This window comes from Sapajus apella, unplaced genomic scaffold (genome assembly GCF_009761245.1).
Source record: "Sapajus apella isolate SASKATOON/1434 unplaced genomic scaffold, GSC_monkey_1.0 scaffold58, whole genome shotgun sequence".
In the NCBI taxonomy this organism is placed as follows: Eukaryota; Metazoa; Chordata; class Mammalia; order Primates; family Cebidae; genus Sapajus; species Sapajus apella.
In genome coordinates, this window is record NW_022436998.1 from 41,372 (window position 1) to 65,906 (window position 24,535).

Sequence of the window (24,535 nt, forward strand, 5' to 3'; positions counted from 1 at the left end):
CCAGGCAACGGAGACAAGGCTCGGTTCGCCTTAAGGAGGAGGGAGGATCCTGAAAGAACTGTAATAACCTCGCTTTCCATTGGCTGAAGAGCTCTCAGCCTTCGCAAGAGCCAATGAGAAGAGGCACGCGGTTGGCGTCAGACGCTATGCTACCCCTCCCACCCACGCTCTGGCAGTGCGTCTGCAGACCGCGGAGGCTCACGTTGGACCCAAGAGATTCTGACTGCCCCATGCGCACCTCACAGCTCGCGCTCCTGCAAGTGTTCTTCCTGATGTTCCCGAAGGGCATCCGGCCTCAGCCCTCTTCCTCCCCATCAGGGGCAGTGCCCACGTCTTCGGCGCTGGAGCCAGGAACGCATGGCGGAACCCTCCATTCCTCCTCAGAGGCGACTGCAACTCCCCTGGCTGTGTCTGGGATCTCTACAGTGGTCCCTACTCTCGTGACCCCCTCGGCGCCTGGGAATAGGACTGTGGACCTCTTCCCAGGTAAGGGGAAACGTTGTGGGGGTGGAAACTTAATTCTGAGATCTAAAATTCTGTGAGCAAAGTGAACTGCCACAAAGCCAGGAGTGGGGCTGTCGGAAGTGGGGTGAGCACCTGGGAGAGTTTGGGGATCCTCATGCCACTCACTCTGTGTTGTACTTTCATAGTCTTACCGATCTGTGTCTGTGACTTGACTCCTGGCACCTGTGATATAAATTGCTGCTGCGACAGGGACTGCTATCTTCTCCATCCGAGGACAGTTTTCTCCTTCTGCCTTCCGGGCAGCGTAAGGTGAGCTTCGTTGCTCAGACTGAATCCTAAAGGGGAATGGGGCCTATAGTGGGTAACATTTGAATGTAAGAAGAGTTAGTCTTTGTGCCTCTCGCCCCTACTTCTACTCCTAGTACATTCCCTTGGTTTTTCCTAGGAATTGCTTTTTCTGATTCTCTATAGCAGGGCTGGCCAATAGAATAAGACCTTCCTGTCGTCCTATGGGTGCCAAGGAGTCCTCTCTTTGGAATCTGACCAATATTGCTAGGGCACTCTTCTTTGGACCTGCCCCGCCCCTTCTAAATATATCTTCTCCATTTTCTTTCCTCACAGGTCTTCAAGCTGGGTTTGTGTAGACAGCTCTCTTATCTTCAGGAGTAATTCCCCATTTCCTTCAAGAGTTTTCATGGATTCTAATGGAATCAGGCAGTTTTGTGTACATGTGAACAACTGTGAGTAGAAACATGTTGGCTGTTTGCATTTTCTAACACAGACAGGAGTGTTATCTTTTGTCTTCCCTGGGCCATGTTGGCAGAAGGATTGTCTTGGGCCACACATAAAATACACTAATGATAGCTAATGAGCTTAAAAAAAAAAAAAAAAAAAAAGCAAAATAATTTCATAATGTTTTAAGAAAGTTTACAAATTTCTGTTGTTAGACTGCATTCACAGCCGTCCTGGGCTGCATGCGGCCAGTGGGTCATGGGCTGGACAAGCTTGGTGTAACATTTATTGAGAGTTGTCTTTTATTCCGACCTTTTTTCCATTTCTTTCTTTTTTAAACTTTTTTTTTCTCTCGTTTTTTTTTTTTCCAGGCAGCACTGAAGAAATAAACTTTTTTTTTTTTGGTCCTTTGACTCTCTACCCCGATTTCTGCTGCTTTTCTCTTTCTTACTGAATACATGTGCAGTATTTTATATTCTTTTGGCTGTGGATTGGAAAACTCATAGAGAACTTTAATTTCAATCCTTTTAATCATCTCTCTTAACTCAGATTAATCACAGATAGACAATATTCCCACTTGCTGCAATCTCCATGAGGGTACTAACTGAATCTCCAGTGCCTAATACATAGTAAGCACCAAATAATGTTTGAATGAACATCTTTGACAAATGAGTCCATGCCAACTTTATTTTCATTTCATGAGGCAGTAGTGTAGGAGGAGCATTAGATTAGGTTCTCAGTCCTGCTGTTTCCTTACCAGCAGTACAGACTTGGGCAAATGCCTTAGCATTTCCATGCCTGTTTCTTCAACTGCAAAGTAAGAAATTATATCATTGGCTTTGTATATGAAAGTGCTTTACAGCTGTAGAGTACAATAAAAATTAGAGTTTATTATGATTGGGGATGGTTAGTGGACTTAGAAATTTGCTGGTGATAGCTATAACATTTCTAAAGATATGAAGCTAATCTATCTTTTTACAATGCCTGTGAAGCAAAATAATGTTCCTGCACAAAATGGATTTAAATGTCTCTTGCATCCTGAAAGTCACCTCACCCTGATTTTGTCTGACTGTTTTAAGAAATTGCAAAACTATATTTGTCTCAGGAAACAACCTAGTTTTTGTTTTGGGGGGCTTCAATTTGAAAGCAGTTATCAGGAGCCTTGTGGTTATATTTTTTATTTTTTATTTTTTTTTCTGAGATGGAGTCTTACTCTGTCACCCAAGCTGGAGTGCAATGGCCTGATCTCAACTCACTGCAATCTCCACCTCCTGGGTTCAAGCAATTCTCCTGCCTCAGCCTCCTGAGTAGCTAGGATTACAGACATGCACCACCACACCCAGCTAATTTTATATTTTTAATAGAGACAAGTTTTCACCATGTTGGCCAGGCTGGTCTCAAACTTCTGACCTCGTGATCTGCCTGCTTTGGCCTCCCAAAGTGCTGGGATTACAGGCGTGAGCCACTGCACCCAGACGCCTTGTGGTTATTTAGATTGTAATAGGGTAATGGGAGCAAGGTGAATACTTTATTTTAAGAAAGCTTGTGGCCTGGAGTGGTGGCTCATGCCTGTAATCCCAGCACTTTGGGAGGCCAAGGTGGGCAGATCACTTGAGGTTAGGTATTCAAGACCAGCCTGACCAACATGGTGAAACCCTATCTCTACTAAAAATATAAAATATTATCAGGGCATGGTGGTGAGCACGTGTAATTTCAGCTACTTGGGAGGCTGAGGCAGAATCGTGTGAGCCTGGGAGGTGGAGGTTTCAGTGAGCCGAGATTGGACAACTGCACTCCAGCCTGGATGACAGAATCAGAGTCTGTCTCAAAAAAAAAAAAAAAAAAAAAGATAAGATTGCCTCTTCCTTTCTAAATATTTTGCTGCCTTTTAAATCTAGCCTTATGATCATGCTCCAGGGTTATTGCAGTGGCACCTACCTGGTATTTCCTGCTTTTTTTAATCCCCACTCCTGCCTCCCACACAGTCCTGCACACTCCATCAGGACCAGTGGATCTGAACTTTCCTTACCCAACAACACCTGAGGAATATGACCACTTCCAATAGTAATTATGGTTCATTACATCAATGAACTTTCCCTGAATGAGGCTGGGGAATAGATTCATGTTTAGTATGAAAAAGGCAAAAGCTTCCCTTTGGTTCTGATTATTTGCCTACCTTTCTCACAAATACATGCATAGCTTGTACACACAGTATACATAGCTATGGAAAATCACTTCCCTAGATTAATATTTCCATAACATTGCATTATGTTGCTTTCTTATTCAGAAACCTCCATTACTTCCTGCTACCCATAGAATAATATCCAACTTCTTAGCCTGCCAGCAGATCTCCTATTTGATCCAACTTAGCTTTCCTGGCTCTTTTAGCATTACTCTCCACTCAGCTGAATTCATTTACTCATTATCCTCAAGATATGCCCTGTATTTTTCCCAAGTTTGTATTTGCTTTTCTTTCTGACTCTATAGTTGCTTTTTCTCTGCATTTTGAAAGCCCTGTATTTTCTATGAGTGTTTTCTTGCTCATCTACTGGAAGTAAGCCCATCCTCAGAAGTTCTAAAGCATTTATTGTTTGAGTCACCCCGCTGGAACCTGTAGGATTTTTAATATTGTTATTAATTTATGTAAACATCATGTCTTTCCAGGAAAATTGTCAACACCTTGAAAGGATGGACCATATCTTTGTTTCCCCATGGTGCTTAGTATCTATTGGTACAGCCAGACACAGTGGCTCATGCCTGTAATCCCAGCACTTTGGGAGGCCAAGGCAGAAGGATTGCATGCACCCAGGAGTTTGAGACCAATCCTGGTAACATAGTGAGACCCGATCTTTACAAAAAATAGAAAAATTAGCTGGCCGTGGTGGTGCGTGTCTTTAGTGTCAGCTACTTAGGGAGGCTAAGATGGGAGGATTGCTTGAGCCCAGGAATTTGAGGCTGCAGTGAACTGTGATCATGCTCCTGTACTGCAGCCTGGGCAACAGAGTGAGATCCTGTCTCCAAAATAAAATTAAATTTAAAAATATACATATCTACTGATAATGATCATGAGTAAATTATGTTTTTAGTCAAAGTCTGTACTGCATGATGGAGTGGGGAAAAAACAGACCAGAAATAGGAGATCTGCAATCTACTCTCAACTCTGCAAGCTGGCTCTCTGGCCTTTTGCTACTCTTTTACCTCTAAGGAGTTAATGGGATTAGGGCACATGGTCTTTGACATCTGAAATTGTAACAATAGAAATCTAAATACCTTTAAGTTCTTTTAGGAGTAATATATTATCTATAATAGTAGAAATTTTAGGCAAAAATTCTACTTGGCTTGTATTTACCATCACTACCACCAATATCTTTGCACTGAAGTGAGAGACAAAATGTTAATTTTCTCTGATTCATTTAAGTCATGAAAAAATAGATATTTTGCCGTCCCATTTCACCTTTCTTAGCTTAACTTTAGCTTTTACTTCATTTGTAGAGATACAAATAACTGCATTTAATGTAAGGTAAATGTCTCTTCCATGTGGTTTTCAGGGTATAAGTTCTGAAGGAAATGTTAAAATAGCACTTGGACTGTAATCCCAGCACTTTAGGAGGCCAAGACAGGTGGATCATGAGGTTAGGAGTTCAAGACCAGCCTGACCAACATGGTGAAACCCCATCTCTACTAAAAATACAAAAATTAGCCAGGGCTGGTGGCATGTGCCTATAATTCCAGCTACTCAGGAGGCTGAGGCAGGAGTATCGCTTGAACCCGTGAGGAGGTTACAGTGAGCCAAGATCACGTCACTGCACTCCAGTCTGGGTAACAGAGCGAGACTCCATCTCAAAAAAAAAAAAAAAAAAAAGCTCTTGGAAGCTTTACAGTTTGAAGATTTCAGATTGGAGGTGGAAAGTGGCCCATAGATGAGCAGCATCAGCATCACCTATTTTGGAGCAGTGCTTTTCAGATTCTAATATGCATGCACATTACCTGGAGATCTTGTTAACATGGAGATTTTGACTCAGGTCTGGGGAGTGGCCTGAGAGTCTACATTTCTGAGAAGCTCCCAGGTGATGCCGGAGCTACTAAGCTGTGCACCCCACTTTGAGTTAAAAGGATCTAGGAGATGTGTAGAGAGTGAGTAGTCTGAAAAGTCCCAGCATTGAGAGTTGCATTCATGCTGTATCAGAAAGCTGAAAAGTCACATAATTAAGATGTTATCACAGAGGATAAAGGACAGGTTCATTTAAAGTGGAATCCTCATTTGCTTTCAATGATGCAGATATTGTAATCTCTTTTACTCTGTCCAAATGACCATTAATAATATGAAGAATGAAACTGGCAAGGGGCACGTTTCGCTATGTTATTTTTCAATTTAGCAGACGGAGTAATAAAGTAGACAGTGTGTTGTCAGTCACCTGCCATCCTCTGGGCGGAAGATAGCACCACAGCCCTTTCCTATATCTCCCTACTGATTCTGAAGTGCCATAAAGAGATGACTGCAGGAGCTTGGGTAGATTTATGCATTGATATCATAGAAATTATAGAATTGTTCCAGAAAATAACGTTTTGAAATATCTAAAATCTTGAATGGAGAAATTATAAGCCTTAAGGAATAAAATACAACAAAATCTCAAAACTTAAGAGATGGAAACATTATTAGGACTGGTCAGTTGAAGTTTAGAGGAAACAGGAAGATTTGGGAAGGACAGATCAAATATTGTCTCTAGCTTCACCATGTTCCTATGGAAATAGTGCGATTCTGTTGTATTGGAGACTCATCTGGTATGGGGCAGATATAAGCATTATTGAGCTTCCTGTTTTCATCACAAATTGCTGATCATACACACTCTTGGCCATCAGTGACTTGAAACTGATGCATTCATTGACCATATTCTTTAATATTAAAACAATAATTCAGTCAGTAGGTTGTGAATAAATTAAGAAGTGATAGAAGTCAATAAAATTGTTATTTCTGGAGATGGAGTATTGATTGGGAGCCTTCTGGGGAAATGTTCTATAACTTGATCTGGGTAGTGGTAATACAGTGTATAAATTTGTAAAAATTCTTTTGAGTTTTCACTTAAGATTTGCACCTTGTATATTATGCTTCAGTAAAATAAAATATTTTTAAAAATTAGTTATTTGGCATGTTTTTCTTTTATCTAAACTTCTTTTATTTTTAAAAATCATTTTAGCAAAGTTAAACTATTTCCAGAAGCTCCAAAAGGTCAATGCAACCAACTTCCAGGGCCTGGCTGCAGAGTTTGGAGGCGAATCATTCACTTCAACATTCCAAACTCAGTCACCACCATCCTTTTACAAGGTGAGCCTGGGGAAGGGGATGGGATTGTTTGGTTTGGTTTTTACTCTAAAGCAGACAACTGACAAGGTATCTTTGCAGTACTACCCTGCAGCTGGCTAAACCATTGTCAGCTCTTTGGAGGGCAGTGCTGTCTATGTAATCATGCCCTTGAGTTAACCTTGTTTCTACTCTTTCTTTTCTGTTGTAGTTTAGTCCAGTCTCACTGTGAACAAAGCTGCTTTTGTATTTTATTCAGGCTGGGGACCCCATTCTGACTTACTTCCCCAAGTGGTCTGTAATAAGCTTGCTGAGACAACCTGCAGGAGTTGGAGCTGGGGGACTTTGTGCTGAAAGCAATCCTGCAGGTGAGTCCAGAGCAAACATACCAACCTTTTCATTCAGTTTAAAACAGCCTTTCTTATTTACCACTCTTATTTGTGTTTCAGGTTTCCTAGAGAGTAAAAGTACAACCTGCACTCGTTTTTTCAAGAACCTGGCTAGTAGTTGTACCTTGGATTCAGCCCTCAATGCTGCCTCTTACTATAACTTCACAGTCTTAAAGGTAGGTGTCCTTTCTCTCCCTACACTGTCACCACCATGAAGCTGAAGTGAACATGCTTCTCACTGTTGTGGGTTGCGGAAAGAGCATTGAACTGGAAGTCAGAATCTCCAGGAGCCATGTAAAAGAGGGCCTGGAAACCATATCTGAAGACAAATGAAATAATTAGGGATATATATCCAGGATAAGAGTTCATCACCCTTCTCACCAATGAGATTGGCTTGTGAGGGTGGAAGGGTGAAGACATCTATTTCACCAAATGTCTTGCTTTTCCTGTTCAGTAGAGTCTGTCAGAGTAGGCAGGCATCACAGTCTATCACCCTCTTGTCTAGCTTCACTTCCTGGCATTTTAGTGTAAAGATGAGTCAGGTGGAATAGAGGAAGTAAATTATTCTAATATATTGATTTCCCCCCCCCCCAAAGCAAAGCCTATTGTTAGTAATGTGAAACCGCAAGCTCCTGGAGATTTTTGGTAAGGTATATGCACCCTAATGTTCCTGCTTTCTCCTAGGTTCCGAGAGGCATAACTGATCCACAGAATATGGAGGTATGACCCTGTTGTATCAGGAAAAAGGAAAAAATATATTTGGCTCCTCTGCATCTGAGGCAGTTTTAGTCTAGGTTGTACTGTTGAAAGATAAATGTAAGTGTGATGTAGCAAACAGTTAAGTAGGGATCTAAAACAGTGCTTTTGCGAGTACGTCCAATACAATTAATAGCCTCGTATGAAACCAGGATCCACAAGGTGTTAGATAAGTTTGTAAACATTGGGTTAAATAAACTATATTTAGGGTGGGCTTCTTAATTTTTTTTTTTTTTTAGAGGCAGGGTCTTGCTCAGTCACCCGTGCTGGAGTGCAGTAGCATGGTCATGTTCATTGCAGCCTCAACCTCCTGGGCTCAAGCAATCCTTCCACCTCAGCCTCCCAAGTAGCTGGGCCTACAGGCATGTGCCACCATACCCAGCTAATTTTTCAAATATTTTGTAGAGATGGAGGGTCTCGCTATGTTGTCCACGCTGGTGTTGAACTCCTGGCCTCAAGCAATTCTCCTGACTTGGCTTCCCAAAGTATTGAGATTATAAGCGTGAGCCATCTCATCCTGCCTGGAGTCTTTAATTTGCTAGAGGGCCTTATTAATCTCTAAGGGGAGCACTGAATGTAGTATTTCTAACACTTACTTGACTGTGGAACCCTTGTTTTATATTTAATAGAACTAGTGTTCTGAGAAATAAGCTTTAAGAAGTGCTGCTTTAGAAAGACTTTTGAATTTAAGTTGTTGGCTGGTGGGGAAGAAGAGAGAAAGGGGTGGTCAAGGGGGAAGGAAAACTACTCATCTTAGCATGGTATCTATTAATAGATAAAAGACAAAATACTGCCTTCAGTTTTAGTTAATTTGCTTCTTTTCATTGCTAGTTCCAGGTTCCTGTAATACTTATTTCACAGGCTAATGCTCCTTTGTTGGCTGGAAACACTTGCCAGAATGTAGTTTCCCAGGTAAGGATGCTGACCTTAGATTCTGGACTGATGTATGTTGATCAACACTGCCAGAGGTGCCTCATCTTCCATTAAGTACCACACTGACCCCACGTGAATTTTGTTTGCATTCTCTAACAATGTGGGAATGCAAACTTGTTGCAATGCAAGACTCTTGGTTGTAGTAAAAGTAGCATATTGTGAATTTCAACAATTCCCAACAAGTTTGAAATTTAACTTGTCAGTAATTGAGCCCATTAGCCTCCCTACCACTTTTCAGTTATTTCTATCACCACCATCCTCCAATATTTCAGGTCCAGGACATTAAAATTATTTCAGACTCCTTTTCCTTTGCCCATCTGCAGTCTGTTACTGATTCTTACTGACCACATTTTCTTTTCTTGACCCAGGCAGTATCATCTGAAAATCTGAAGTAGATAAATCAATTTCTATTCCTCCGTTCTCTCTCTTACAAACAATCCAACCTAAAAGATTAAGAATTATCTTAAAGCATCTTCTTAAAGGCTGTGTTCAGAAATTTAAGGTTACTTTCAATTGCCTGTAACTTGTAACCCCAGCAGCTACATTTATTAATTATCAGACATTGTCAGAGCCGAGTAAACCATATTTCTGTTCCATGCTCACCTCTGGCTGTTTCTGCTTGCCCTTCTCTATCTGTAACCAACTTATTTTTCTTCCCTTTCAATTCCTACCATAAACTCACCTACCCATAAATGCTTTTTCTTTTTCTTTTTTTTGGAGATAGAGTCTTGCTCTGTCACCCACGCCGGAGTGCAGTGTGGCACAATCTTGGCTCACTGCAACCTCCACCTCCTGGGTTCAAGCGATTCACCTGCCTCAGCCTCCTGAGTAGCTGGGATTACAGGCATCCTCCACCATGCCTGGCCCCCATGAACCATTTTAAAGAGCTCTATCCAGTTTCTTTTTCATATACAAATACAATTTGAAATTATCTTTATCTTTCATAGTATTTGTGTTTGACATTTTTAACAGTACTGTTTCAGTCTACCTCATTGAGTAGAGGGTTTATTACAATAAAACCCTTGAAGACAGAAAATCTTCTGTCCTAAACATATTTAGCCCAATAACTATTTTTTATTAATTGATTCTTTTTTGCATTTCAGGTCACATATGAGATAGAGACCAATGGGACTTTTGGAATCCAGAAGGTCTCTGTCAGTTTTGGACAAACCAACCTGACTGTTGAGCCAGGCACTTCCTTACAGCAACACTTCATCATTCACTTCAGGGTTAGGGCCCTTCTCTTATCGGTGATATAGAGAGGAAGAAATACCGGGTTAGAAACAGTTCCTTTGCTTTTGTAATACATGTGAAATAGAGTAAGAATATGAAAGCCTAGTTCAGTATGTCAGTTGAGGCCTCAACATTTAATACTGCACAATTTAACTGCAAGTTGCAGGTATTCTACAAGTGTTTACTCATTAACATTTTCTCCAATTCTCTATCTGGGCCCCAAGAAAGCGGGACATCAATCTCAAATCTAAACTTTTTTTTTAATAGTCATTTTGAATCATAAATTCAGCCAACACCTACAAAATTTCTTTAGCTTTGCTCATATTTCTGGGCAGTCAGCATTTTACTCATTTCCTACTTAATCTGAGTGTCCAGTCTTAATCACCACCATTTGGCTTCTGCTACTTCTTTCCTCTTTTGAACCCAGCATAGTGTTTCCCAACTGTACCCTCAGGTGATCAACCAACTGTGGTGTCTCTCAGATCTCATCTCTGGAACATCTATAGTTAATTAAAATATGGGCCGGGCGCGGTGGCTCAAGCCTGTAATCCCAGCACTTTGGGAGGCCGAGGCGGGTGGATCACGAGGTCAAGAGATCGAGACCATCCTGGTCAACACGGTGAAACCCCGTCTCTACTAAAACTGTAAAAAATTAGCTGGGCATGGTGGCGCGTGCCTGTAATCCCAGCGACTCAGGAGGCTGGGGCAGGAGAATTGCCTGAACCCGGGAGGCGGAGGTTGCGGTGAGCCGAGATCGCGCCATTGCACTCCAGCCTGGGTAACAAGAGCGAAGCTCCGTCCCAAAAAAAAAAAAAAAAAAAAATTAAAAAATTAAAAAAAAAAAAAAATTAAAATATATATATTTTTTAATTACAGTTAAATTCTTCAGATTTTATCCAGGCTGTGTTATTATTGCTAAATTGCTAATAATTTTTGAGAAACAGGGTTAAGGGATCCTTGATAGATTCTTGGTTTTAATCCTTGGTAAAAGTAGCATATTGTGAATTTCAATATTCAGATCACGAAGGATTTATTTTAGTGAACGTAAAAAGTGAAAGAAGCAAAATGGTACACTGTGGAAAGAAGCCAGATTGTCCAGTGTAGCTCACTTATTGCATTGCCTTGCCTTAAGGAAAGGTACAGTGAAGCCAAGCAGTGGGAGGTGGGAAAGTATGCTTACCTCCATAATTGACTTCTCTTCATTCTTTCTGCAGGCTTTTCAACAGAGCACAGCTGCTTCTCTCAGTGGTCCTAGAAGTGGGAATCCTGGCTATATCGTTGGGAAGCCACTCTTGGCTCTGACTGGTGATATAAGTTACTCAGTATCCTTTTTAGAGCTGGGTGGTCTGTTGCAGCCTAATGAGAAAAGCTGCAAAGGCTTTCAGACTTAGACTAACCAAAGGTCAGGAATGTTTTGTTTGCTTTAATGAGGTACTTATATATGGCTAAACATTTTTGGAATCGTAGTTGTCTCTCTGTGGTTTTTTGAGGAAAAAACCCACAAATTTGTGACTTGAACATTATGATAGTAATACAATATAAATAGTGTTAAGGGAGAATGAGAGCATAAATTTTGCAATGCTGCCCCCCCCTTTTTTTTTTTTCCTGTTATGATATCCTTGATCCTCACTTTCCCACCTCAGATGACCCTCCTACAGAGCCAGGGTAATGGAAGTTGCTCTGTTAACAAACATGAAGTACAATTTGGAGTGAATGCAATATCTGGATGCAAGCTCAGGTAGTTCTTTGTTTCCACATCATTTCTTGCAATTTCATCAGGAATATGTAGGGAATATGTTGATATGGTAACTTTTTTATTTTGAATGACAGTTCAGAAGATACTAGTTAGGAATAGTCTTTTAGTCTAAATAGTGTTAATATTGCTAAGAGTTTTCTGGCAGTCATTAATACCTGCTAAGGATTATACCCTCTGGTCTATTTTATAATATTATTTCCAACGTTTGGTTTAATATATAGTACTAATATGGGTATATTATTATGTTAGCATCAGACTCCAGCTTCCATGGTGTTGAATTACAGGTTGAAGAAGGCAGACTGCAGCCACTTGCAGCAGGAGATTTATCAGACTCTTCATGGAGGGGCCAGACCAGAGCATGTTGCCATCTTTGGTAATGCTGACCCAGCCCAGAAAGGAGGGTGGACGAAGATCCTCAACAGGCACTGCGGCATTTCAGTAAGGAAAGAAATACAGTTTCTGATGAAGACTCATTTTTACCCCTTTGTAAATCATGGATAGTAAGGTTAAAGCCAGTCTTGTTTCCACAGATAATGCGTTTGTCATAGAAGGAAGAGTATAAGAAATCATGCCGGCCGGTTACGTTAGCTCACGCCTGTAATCTCAGCACTTTGGGAGGCCGAGGGGGGTAGATCATGAGGTCAGTAGATCAAGACCATCCTGGCTAACACAGTGAAACACCATCTCTACTAAAAATACAAAAAATTAGCTGGGCATGGTGGTGGGTGCTTGTAATCCCAGCTAATTGGGAGGCTGAGGCAGGAGAATCTCTTGAACACGGGAGGCGGAAGTTGCAGTGAGCCGAGATCATGCCACTGCACTCCAGCCTGGCGACAGAGGGAGACTCTGTCTCAAAAAAACAAAAAGAAAGAAAGAATGCCCACTTGAAGCCTTTTATTTTTTAAAGAGAGGATCTTGCTCTGTTACCTAAGCTGGAGTGCAGTGGCACGATCATGGTTCACTGCAGTCTCAACCTTCTGGGCTCAAGTGATCCTCCCACCTCAGCCCCTCAAGTAACTGGGACCACAGGCACATGCCACCATGCCCAGATAATTTTTTGATTTTTTTGTAGAGACAAGGTCTCACTAAGTTGTCCAGACTGGTCTCAAACTGCTGGGCTCAAGTGATCTTCCTGCCTGTGCCTCCCAAAGTGCTGGGATTATAGGCATCGGCCACCGTGCCCAGCCTAAAGTCATTATTTCAGGTTATGTTTTAAACAACTAACGTATTTTCCTTACTTAGAAAAAAATTTGAAGGCAGATAATCTAGAGATTTCTGTTGTTCAGAAATCTCATCGTATATTTCACATACTCATATATTCTTGAATATTTGGTCAGCATAGACTCATGAGGTTAAAATTGTAATCTTTCTGTTGTTATAAAAATTTTCATTTTTACATTTATTTACATGAAAATGCATTGTCTGGTTAAAAATCAAAACCAAAAAGAATGATATGTCTTTCTGCATCTTGCAATTAATCCTCCTAGAGTACTGCATTAGGTATACTATGTTTCTATTCTAGAAAATTTCAGGTTCTTTGCTGGCTCCCAGACTACTTGGATGTACTTCATAATCTAACCCTTAGGTGTCATCTTCTTTGACTTTTCACTGCTCCTATATTCAGATCCTTTAATCACATGATCTGCTCAAGCCAGTGCCTAATATGCACCTTACACATAGGATATACTCAGCAGTATCTGAGTACTCAGTAGTATCCCCTATGTGTCAGGTGTGTAGTAGGTACTGGCTTGAGTTAAATTAATCAATGAGGCCAGGTGCCGTGGCTAACACCTGTAATCCCAGCACTTTGGAAGGCCCAGGCAAGCAGATCACTTGAGGTCAGGAGTTTGAGACCAGCCTGGCCAACATGGTGAATCCCCATGTCTACTAAAAATAGAAAAATTAGCCAGGCATAGTGGTGGGCATCTGTAATCCCTGTACTGGGGAGGCTGAGGCAGGAGAATCACTTGAATCCAGGAGGCAGAAGTTGCAGTGAGCCAAAATCATACCCCTGCATTCCAGCCTGGACAACAGAGCAAGACTCCATCTCAAAAAAAAAAAAAAAAAAGATCAGGAATGATAATATAGTCTTACTGTGAACTTTTGTGTTCTCCACTGAGCTACATTGCCTTCCTTATTACTGAATAATGCTTAAGAAACAATGGCTTAATGCATGGTGATTGACTATAGGCAACCATCAGGCAATTTAAGCAGATGTGTCTTTACCCTTCTGCAGGCTATGAACTGTACTTCCTGCTGTCTCATACCAGTTTCCCTGGAGATCCAGGTATTATGGGCATATGTAGGCCTCCAGTCCAACCCGCAAGCTCATGTATCAGGAGTTCGATTCGTATACCAATGCCAGTCCATACAGGTAAGTCACGGCTCATAAAGGACTACTAAGTGTCTCAAAGTCTAGATTGTCTTATCAGCCATTTGTTGACCAGATTATTTTTACCTACCAAGAGCCAATTTATGTTAGCAACCAATGTTTGTTTAAAGTGAGCTGGTTATTTACTTCTTAGAGAGGGTCTTATTATGTTACAGCCCAGGCTGGAGTACAGTGGTGCCATCATAGTTGACTGCATTCTGAACTCCTGGGCTCAAGTGATCCTCCTGCCTCAATGTTCGGAAATTGCTAGGACTACAGGCACATGCCACCATGCCCAACTAATTTTTTTATTTTTTGTTGAGATGAAGTCTCACTATGTGGCCGAGGATGGTCTCAAACTCCTGGTCTCAAGTGTTCCTCTCACCTTAGCCTCTCAAAGTTATGGGATTATAGGCATGAGCCACCTTCCCTGAAAAAAAAAAAAAATTAAAAAAAAAACAAAAACAGAATTTCTTTTTTAATAGCTGGTGCTGCTAAAATCTCAGAATTCATTATTAAAGAGCTGATCCATGTAACCAAAAACCATCTGTACCTCAAAAACTATTTCATCCAGCTGGAACAACTGGATGAAACTGGAACTACTGGATAAACATGGGGGAAAAAATGAACCTATGTCTCAGTCTGTACATAGAGTACTTACGTCTGGATCATAGACCAATACAAAAAATCCAGAATTGTAAAGCTTCTAGAAGAAACGTAAGAGACTAACTTTACAAGTTTGAAGAAAGCAAAGATTTCTTAGACAAGAAACAAAAAATAATTGACCATAAACTTTAAAACGTTGATAAATTGGACTTTAGCAAAATTAAAAATCTCTGTTCACCAAAAGATGCCATTGTGAAAATGAAAAGACAGGCTGGTTTAGGAGAAAATGTTTCTCAATAGTTTATCTGACAAAAGACTCCTATCTAAAGTATAAAAAGACAAATAATATAATGGCAAACTAAAAATGGGCAAAAGATTTGAACAGATACTTCAGCTGGGTGCGGTGGATCATGCCTGTAATCCCAGCATGTAAACCCTCTCCCTTCAAGAGGCCCTCATCTCTACTAAAATACAAAAATTTGCTGGGTGTGGTGGTGCATGCTTGTAGTCCCAGCTACTTGGGAGGCTGAAGCATGAGAATCACTTGAACCCTGAAGGTGGAGGTTGCAGTGAGCCGAGATCATGCCATTACACTCCAGCCTGGGCAATAGAGTGAGACTCCATCTCAAAAAAAAGAAAAGAAAAAAATGATTTGAACAGATACTTCACAATTGGAGATAAACAATTGATCAATAAACGTCGAAAGGTATTCAACATCATTAATCATTCAAGATATGCAAATTAAAACCATGCGCTACTACTTAGGCCCACAAGAATGACTAAAACAGAAAAGACTGACAATCATGTTCTGAGAATGTAGAACAACTGGAATTCTCATACATTGCTGTATGAATCTGCAGTTTTTACCCAAGAGACATTAAAACATATGCCCTAAAAAAGGTTGTGCAAAAAAGTTCGTAACAGCCCTATTCGTAATAGCTCAAAACTGGAAACAACCCGAATATCCATCTTGATGAGAATGGGCAAATTATGATGCATTCACACAATGGAATACTACTTGGCAGAAAAACAGAATGAATTACTGATACACAGAACAACATAGATGAATGTCAGAAACATTTGTCTTTAGTGAAAGAAGCCAAACACACACACACACACACACACACACACACACACAGTAAGATTCCATTTACAGAAGTATAAGAACAGGGAAAATCTTTAATGATCAAAGTCAGAAAGTGGCTACTTCTGGGAAAAGTACAGAATAGACTGGAAAGGGACACAAAGGAGCTCTGAAATGATGGACATATTCCAGACCTTGCTTTGGGTATTGGCTATAAAGCATATATAATTGATAAAACTCATTGAACTCAACACGTAAGATGTATATATTTTATTGTTTATAAATTATACCTCAATAAAACTATTAAAACCAAACAAAAAGACATTTAAGAAAAGATGAAAAGGAAAATATTTGTAATATATGTGTGTGACAAAGTTCTTGTATATGTAAAATAAGGAACACTTACAGCTCATTAATGAGTTACACACTTGCACCAAAGATGAATTTGTTCTAGTTCATAGTCTGAATGCAGCTACGAAAACACACCTAAAAGATACTGTCCACAACTTTTAACAGCTTTCATTTGTACTGATTTTACATAGGGCATTAACATACAATGGTTTAAAAATTATGATCATATAGATGTAATATATAGGGTGTACTTCTTATTACCAAAGCCTAACATAACCTAACCCAAGCTCTTCATGTTGTTACAAAGTAAATCTTATTTTGGAACAAAGGATTTTATTGCACTGTAAGTTGAATTGAAGCAAATAACCCCCAAAACTTAACAAAGTGTTAAAACAAAGTTGCTGGTGGTAATTTCTTAAGTAAACATCATGAAATATTATAGCTTAAAGTAGAAATAAATTAAGTCAACCATACATAACAGAGTTGGACCCACAGTGAATGAAATACGCTGACTGGGCTATGTATCTTTTGTCTGTCTTGATACAGGAAATGAGGTGACCAGACTTTGAGGGAGTTATTTTTTCCCCAGTGCCCTTCTTGTTGCACACACTAAATAAACAGTGAATTCTCTAATTTTGCCTATCTATAACTTCTAAAAAACAAATGGAAAAACTTTAGAATTGAGAATCAAAACATAACACTGAATATACTCAAAGAACCTTGTTCTTCATGTGATACTAAAACTCAAATTCCAAAAAGGGGTCTATAGGCTGGGTGCAGTGGCTCACACCTGTAATCTCAGCACTTTGGGAGGCTGAGGTAGGAGGATCGCTTGAGCCTAGGAACTCAACACCAGCCCAGGCAACATTGTGAGACCTCATCTGTACAAAACATCAAAAAATTAGCTGGGCATGGTGGCATGCGCCTGTAGTCCTAGCTATTCAGAAGGCTGAGGTGGGAGGACTGCTTGATTCCAAGAGGTCGAGGGTGCAGTGAGCCATGTTTGTGCTACTGCACTCCAGCTTGGGTGACAGAGTGAGACCCTGTCTCAAAATAAAATAGGCCAGGCGTGATGGCTCATACTTGTAATACCAGCACTTGGGAGGCTGAGGTGGGTGGATTGCCTCAGTCCAGGAATTTGAGACCAGCCTGGGTAACATGGCGAAACCCCATCTCTACTGGGAAAAAAAAAAAAAGAAAGAAGAAAGAAAGAAAGCCGATCATGGTGGCACACATCTGAATCTCAGCTTCTTGGGAGGCTGAGGTGGGAGAATCACCTGAGCCAGGGGAGGTCGAGGCTGCAGTCAGCCAATATTGCACCACTGCCCTCCAGCCTGGGCAATGGGAGTGAGACCTTGTCGAAACAAAGAGAGAAAGAAAGAAAAGAAAGAAAAGAAAGAAAGAAAGAAAGGAAAAGAAAAGAAAAAGAGAGAAAGAGAGAGAGAGAGAGAAAGAAAGAAAGAAAGGTCAATAACATTAGGCATTATCTGGTTACTTGGTAAGTGCAATTTAAGCTCCTTTTAATTGGACTATATACTAGGCTGCATTTAATGCAGCATAAGCATTTCATTTGAAATATTCATTAATAAATACATGGATCAATTAAGCACAACCATTAAGACCCTAATTACAGTGTGGTGGGAAGGAAAAAGGGTCAAATAGATCTGTAATTACTAACTCTTAAGTAGCTGTGACATACTTTCTACCTTGCAATTTATTAATCTCTCTCTTTTTTTTTTTTTTTTTTTTTTTTTTCAGATAGAGTCTTGCTCTGTTGCCTAGGCTGGAGTGCAGTGGCGCCATCTTGGCTCACTGCAACCTCACCTCCGGGTTCAAGCAGTTCTCTGCCTCAGCCTCCCAGGTAGCTGGGATTACAGGCACCCGCCACCATGCTCAGCTAATTTTTTGTATTTTCAGTAGAGATGGGGTTTCACCACGTGGTCAGGCTGGTCTTGAACTCCTAACCTCGGGATCCACCTGCCTTGGCTTCCCAATTTATTAATCTCTTATGTTCCCTACCTCCAAAAAATACCTCTAGTCATTTGTTTAAAAAAAAATCTTTATTGAGTGCTTACTCTGTGCCAAGTACTATGCCTGGAGCTAGGTATAGAGAGGTGAAGCAGATAGACATCATCCCTGGAAGTTGTGAGGCACTACTGAGGTGAAATTAGAACAGTTCTAATCTGTTATAGAAATTCACCAGCAGATACTGATGGCCTGAACTTGAATGGGGGCTTTGAGGACTGTGAGAAGTGACAGAATTCAGAGTTAGAGATGTCACAGGTAAGACTTCACTGTGTAGATGTGGAAGTTGAAGGGGAAGGTGTCAAGGATCCATGTGTCATTTTGAAAAATTCATACAATATGTAATAATCAAATCAGGGTATTTAGAATACGTATCACCTTGAACATTTGTCATTTCTTTGTGGTTGGGAACATTTAAAACCTCCTATCTATTTTGAAATACACAATATATTGTTATTAATATAGTTGCCTTACTATGCTGTTGAACACTTAGTTATCTTTTAACTTGTCTGTTTCAGAGATAATGTATTGACTTCCTATTTTTGTAGGTCAGTTCAAGCTCTGTTATTTTCCTTCTACCCCTCCTGCCACTCTCCCAGTATATTTGCATCAAATTATTAAATCACTATTCATTGTTTTATCATGATGTTTACGTACATATGCATGCTAGGCAAGTATTCAATTTTGTGGAATTTTTAATTTTTTCTGAAATTAATACAGCTAGTGCTCGACTTACGACCATGATTGGTTCCGACAGACCAGTCATAACACAATTTGGTTGTAAGTTGAGTAGGCTATATGCACGCGGAGATGGTAGTGCTGCCGGAAGCTGGTCCGCACTGTCGTACGCCCAGCTGGGCAACGTTTGCGCTGCCAGATGCGGAGCAGTCGTGGCTAGCGATTGTGGTCGTAAATTCGAATGGTTGTAAGTTGCATAGGTCTTAAGTCGATCAATACCTGTAATTACCTATTTCACTCTTATTTTCTTTGAGCTAATAGCTAAGGCTTCTCACACTCTTCAATAGCGCTGTAAAGTTTCTCTCAATGCAGTTTTTCAAGCAGTTGAACTTGCCGTATTATCTATCAGTTTCACATTTTCCTGCATCTTTTCTTCATGGAGACCTCCATAAACTGATGTAGTGTGGACTAGTTGCTGCCCCACAGTTGTCATGGGACTTTCCTGGACTGCCATCTAGGGAATTAATTCTTCTTACTTGCCTTAGATTCACTATTTACTGGATACTACTTCTTCCTTTTTCTTGGTTTATTCTCTTGGAGCTTAAATTCTAATAATTTGGGGGAGAAAGATGCATGTATTTTTTTTCTTTATATTGTCCGAAAATATCTTCAGTCATCATCATCATGCTTAAATGATCATTTGGTTAGATACAACATTCTAGATTGAAAATTATTTTCACTCACAATTTTGAAGGCATTCTTTCATTGTCTCTAGTTTCCAGTATTGCTGTTCAGAAGCCATTTTAAGATCTTTTTATTCCTAATAGTCTGAAGTTGCCACAAATTTATGCCTTGAGTAGATCTTTTCTTCATTTGTTATGCCAAATCCCTGAAATTTCTTCATTATGCCAAATCTCTGAAACTCTGTTCTGAGAATTTTCAATTATTATTACATGATTAATTCCCACTCTTTGATCTCTCTTTTTTTTTTTTTTTTAACTCCTATTAATCTGTTAGGGTGTCATTAGATTGAATCTGTTTCTTTTTCTTTTCTCTCATTTTCTATCTCCTTATCTTTTTGTTCTTCTTAAAAAAGATTCTCAATTTTATCTTTTAACCTTTTTACTGAATTTTTTATTTTGGCCATCAGATTTTTAATACCTAAGCTCTTTCTTCTGTTTCTTTTCATAGTATCTTTTTTCATATATCTCTGAAGATACTAACAACTTTGCATCTTCATCTATCATTGTCTGTGTTTCCTCAGAGTTGTTTATTCTGTTCATTTGGTATAGTTTTTCTCTTTATTGTGAGAAATTTTCTCCATGTTTGTCAATCTTCAGCTCTCTATCCAAAATAAGAGTAAGCTGTTAAGCTGACTGAAAGCTCTGTGATTGTGGGTGATACTGACTGACTTGTGGCCTTCACTGTGGAGCAGTTAGTATCTTTGTGTCTTTGCTGGAACTGTTAATTTTTTTCCAGAGAAAACTCCCTAGTTTCCTGACTGAAGGTATGGGTGTAAAACCATCTGTAAGCATTTTGGAGCTAAATGAGAGAAGGGATAATTCCCCATTTTTAGTTTCATGCCTCACTCTGTCCTTCTCTATGCCCCATGTCCCTGAGTCCAGAATTTCTCTGGCTTAAATTGTTCAGTCTTTCGTTGAGGGGGAGAGGGTATAGTTGCATTGAAGGGATATCATTCAGTAATGATCTTCCATCCATCCTTCATCCCTTCCTCTGTTACCTCCTGTTACTGAGTCTTTAGAGTTCCACAGAGAAAAATCTGCTTGTGTCTAGTCTCTGGAAACTTTCAAGTTTGGACTTCTTTCCCTCTGTTAAGCCTTGCTGCCATCTGCCTCCTGTTTTCACATATAATGTCTCCCCATTCCAGGGAACATGGAGTTTTTGTATCTGTTTCTTGTTGGATTGGAGTGGTTTTAAGATACAAAGGGAGAAGACATGTCTTTATGCTACTGTCTTAAAATCAAATCTAGTAGTAGCTCTTAATGAGCACATATTCTGGGTGACTCTGAAAGAACAACTCTGTTAGAACAATTTTTGTCATATGGGGTTTCTCAGCCACTGAAACACCACTGTAGACTTAACGATATTAATATATACTTGAGTGGACATCAGCCTAAAATTTGCCTTCTTGGGTTTATAGTTATATTAGAGTTAAAATCTGGGTATGGGATGACCTTGAAGCTATAGAAATTCCCTGATTTGGGAGTTTGAGGAGGCTAATGATACTCTTTTTCCCTGCCTAAGTTTGAAACCAATTAAAAGGAGTCAGACAGATAATCAAATATCAGTTTTATTACTAAGTAATGCTAGGTGGATGTGATTTGGGTGTATAGCAGTGAGATTCCTAATTCAATACTATACTCTTCCATCATGAGGCCACTTTCCCAATTCCAACCACAGCTCCTATGGGGATTCTCCTGGGACTGCTAGTGGGCAGTTTCAAATTTGCCCCCCTCCTAAAAGCTCTGAAATAAGTTAGAATAACACATTGATTCAATCAACTTCTAGATGACACTGAACCCATAGCTGAAAAATCATTCCCTATTCTGTTTCCCATCCCAAAGTATTTCTAGCCATTTCAGTCACCAGGCATTCTGCAGTGAGTTTATATAAATAATATTAACATGCTTCAATAATGTCAGCTATAAAGATTTGCTCCAAAATTGAATATATATCCTTTCCCCATTATAAAATTCCTGAAGGAAAACTAAAGTCGTAATAGTAAATCCTTAAGTTTAAGTCAAAAGAAAGTTTATTACTTGTTCATAGGTAATATGTTCCTATCCATTTTCTTTCTCTGATTAGTCTCAGCCAGTCTTCGATGGCTAGCTGGAGTTAGGAATCCCTTGGCAGCTTCAGCCTAGGCTGGCCATCCTTGTAATGTATATGGTTCTTTCAGTGCCTTAGAAGTTATATTAATTCAATGCCAAGTTCCTCATGAGCCTCACTATGTTAAAAACAAAAACAAACAAACAAACAAAAACCTAAAGAATTAATTTGAATGTAAGAATAGCACAGGACTGATTCCATACCCACTTAAAAACAAACAAACTTTGGGAAGCTAAGGAAGAAGGATCACTTGAGGCCAGGAATTCGAGATCAGCCTGGGCAACATAGCAAGATTAGCATGGAAATTCTCCTGGGACTGTAAACAACTATTTTGTTAAACTTGAAGACTTTCTTCATTCTGATGTACATATTGTGCATCAGAGTGCACAGTTTCAAATATGCCATCCTCCTAAAGGCTCTGAAGTGAGTTAGAATAGCACATTGATTAAATCAACTTATAGACAACACTGACAACTACTTCTACAAAAAAAAAAATAGTAATAAAAATTAGTAAGGCCGGGTGCAGTGGCTCACACCTGTAATCCTAGCACTTTGGGAGGCTGAGGCGGGCAGCTGACTTGAGGTCAGGAGTTCAAGAGCAGCCTGGCCAACATGGTGAAACCCCATCTATACTAAAAATGCAAAAAAATTAGCCGGGCATGGTAGTGGGTGCCTGTAATTCCAGCTACTCAAGAGGCTGAGACTAGAATCGCTTGAATCTGGAAGGCAGAGGTTGCAGTTAGCTGAGATTGTGCCACTGTACTTCAGCCTGGGTGACAGGGTGATACTCCATCTCAACAACAACAACAACAACAAATTAGCTCTACCTTTATCTCATATTAGTCCTATGTAGTTCTCTTTCAGTGAGACACAAGAAAATGAATATCTTAGCACAGTCAGATAGCAGAACTATTAACAGTTATACCTACCTAAACACTGACTCTAGCTTGTTGTGGTGCACTCGGATCTATAATCTTACCTACTCAGGAGGCTGAGGCAGGAGGATCACTTGAGTCCAGGAGGTCAAGGCTGTGGTGAGCTATGATTGTACCACTCCACTTCAGCCTGGGTGACAGAGCAAGACCCTGTTTCCAAAAACAAACAAACAAATGACAGTCCCTAGAAGGGTTTTTCTAGGCAAAATTATATTCCCAGAGCTTGATACTTAACTGTTGCTGAAGACCACAGCAAATGCATAATATGTTCATCAGAGTGAAGGAAGGTGAATGAAGATAATCTTCAACTTTAACAAAATATTCTGTCCAAAAATTGTAATCAAAAATTTGTTTGTTGAGCTGAGTCAAAACAAAGGGAATTCATTTTAGATAAACATGATTCCAGACATCATCAGGCTGCAGCCATATCTACCAAAGCTACATCTGTTAGATCAGATACTTGAGTCAGTCTGACAAGATCCCTTCTCCCAGGGACATCTGTTTTATTTGACATGAATTGGTGGGTGGGTGGAAGGATCCTTTCAGCCCTGAGAGTCTGTGTGTGACCTTTCTTTCTGCCATTTAAGAAGGAATAAAATTGCTACTACTACTTCCACTTGTACATAAAGGTATACCTTGCTTAGAACAATTCATTTCTCTCTTCAGGGAAAGTAATAATAACAGCCAAGTTAGAGCGCTATATGAATGAGTACCAAGAGCTGACCTGTCAGTGACTTTCTTCCTGTAGGATTCTCAACAAGTTACAGAAGTATCTTTGACAACTCTTGTGAACTTTGTGGACATTACCCAGAAGCCAGAGCCTCCAAGGAGCCAACCCAAAATGGACTGGAAATTGCCATTCAACTTTTTTCCCTTCAAAGTGACATTCAGCAGAGGAGTATTCTCTCAAAAATGCTCAATCTCTCCCATCCTTATCCTGTGCCTCTTACTACTTGGAGTTCTCAACCTAGAGACTAAGTGAAGGAAAGAAAATAATCAGATTTCAATTTTCCCTATGGGAAACTCTGAGGCAGCCACTTAACTTGGCTAAATAGATCCTCACCTGCTCGTGACAAGAGGAGAGCATTTAGGATAATAGAGGATCTAACTGAAAGAATCCTTGTATATGAAAGGAGTTATTTTAGAAAAGCAATAAAAATATTATCTTCATCATAGCTCTCTGCTTTGGGCTCTGCAGGCCACCAGTTACATATTAGGTCCTCTACTTCTCAAGCTGGGAAGGCCAAGAGCCTTCCTCCAGCCTTTCTGGTTGTGTTATACCTAGCTTAATGTTTACAAGGTCTGGATCCACCTGCCTTCAGGCACAGTTGGGCCCAGCAGAAAGAGAGAAACATTTCTACTGTCACCTTGAACGAACTCAGGAGTAGCTTCTCTCTGGACTTGAGAGGAGCTAACTGTTTGGAGTAGAAAACTGCTGGCTGTTTATTTTGTCTGGTTCCTTTGCCAATGTCTGGGCACACCCTTTGCCCAGACTCAAGTGGGCAAAGCAGTTCTACTCAGTTTCCAAAGTAAATGGGGAAATCCCAGCTTTCTTTTCTACCAGCAAATGACCTACCAATTTCTGCCTTTTTCTTCCATTCATTGTGGTAAAGAAAAATAAAACTGGTTGAAAGCTTTGTTGTACTAATTCTAACAGCATGGTAGAAGGCAGCTGACCTGTGGTCTGCCTCCTGATTATGCTCATGGGTGTGTGACGTTTGAGGGAAAAAAAAAAAAGGCCGGGTAGAGTGCCTCATTCCTGTAATCCCAGCACTTTGGGAGGCTGAGGCAAGAGGATTACTTGACAGGAGTTCAAGACCAGCCTGAGCAACATAGCAAGACCCCCATCTCTGCAAAAAATGAAAGCTTAGCCAGCCATGGTGTCACACACTTGTGGTCCCAGCTACTCAGGAGGCTGAGGTGGGAGGATCACTTGAGCTCAGAGAGTCAAGGCTGCAAGAAGCCATGATCGTGCCACTGTACTCTAGCCTGGGCAACAGAGCAAAACCATCTCAAAAAAAGGTGGGGGAGGTACAGGGAGGGAGAAAACTTTCATAAATGCACAATACCAT

The 24,535-nt window shown here is 40.2% G+C and overlaps 1 protein-coding gene across 1 annotated transcript; it reads left to right on the forward strand.

The window, feature by feature from the left end:
- Nucleotides 1–24,108, forward strand: TCTN3 (tectonic family member 3). The gene is made up of 14 exons (XM_032245432.1): nt 1–486; nt 651–774; nt 1,087–1,205; nt 6,393–6,520; nt 6,756–6,864; nt 6,946–7,061; nt 7,570–7,605; nt 8,473–8,553; nt 9,678–9,803; nt 11,022–11,129; nt 11,451–11,545; nt 11,848–12,001; nt 13,800–13,937; nt 23,212–24,108. The coding sequence occupies exons 1-14, from the start codon at nt 114–116 to the stop codon at nt 23,443–23,445; spliced, it is 1,941 nt and encodes a 646-aa protein (XP_032101323.1). The 5' UTR covers nt 1–113; the 3' UTR covers nt 23,446–24,108.
- The last annotated feature ends 427 nt before the right edge of the window (nt 24,109–24,535 follow it).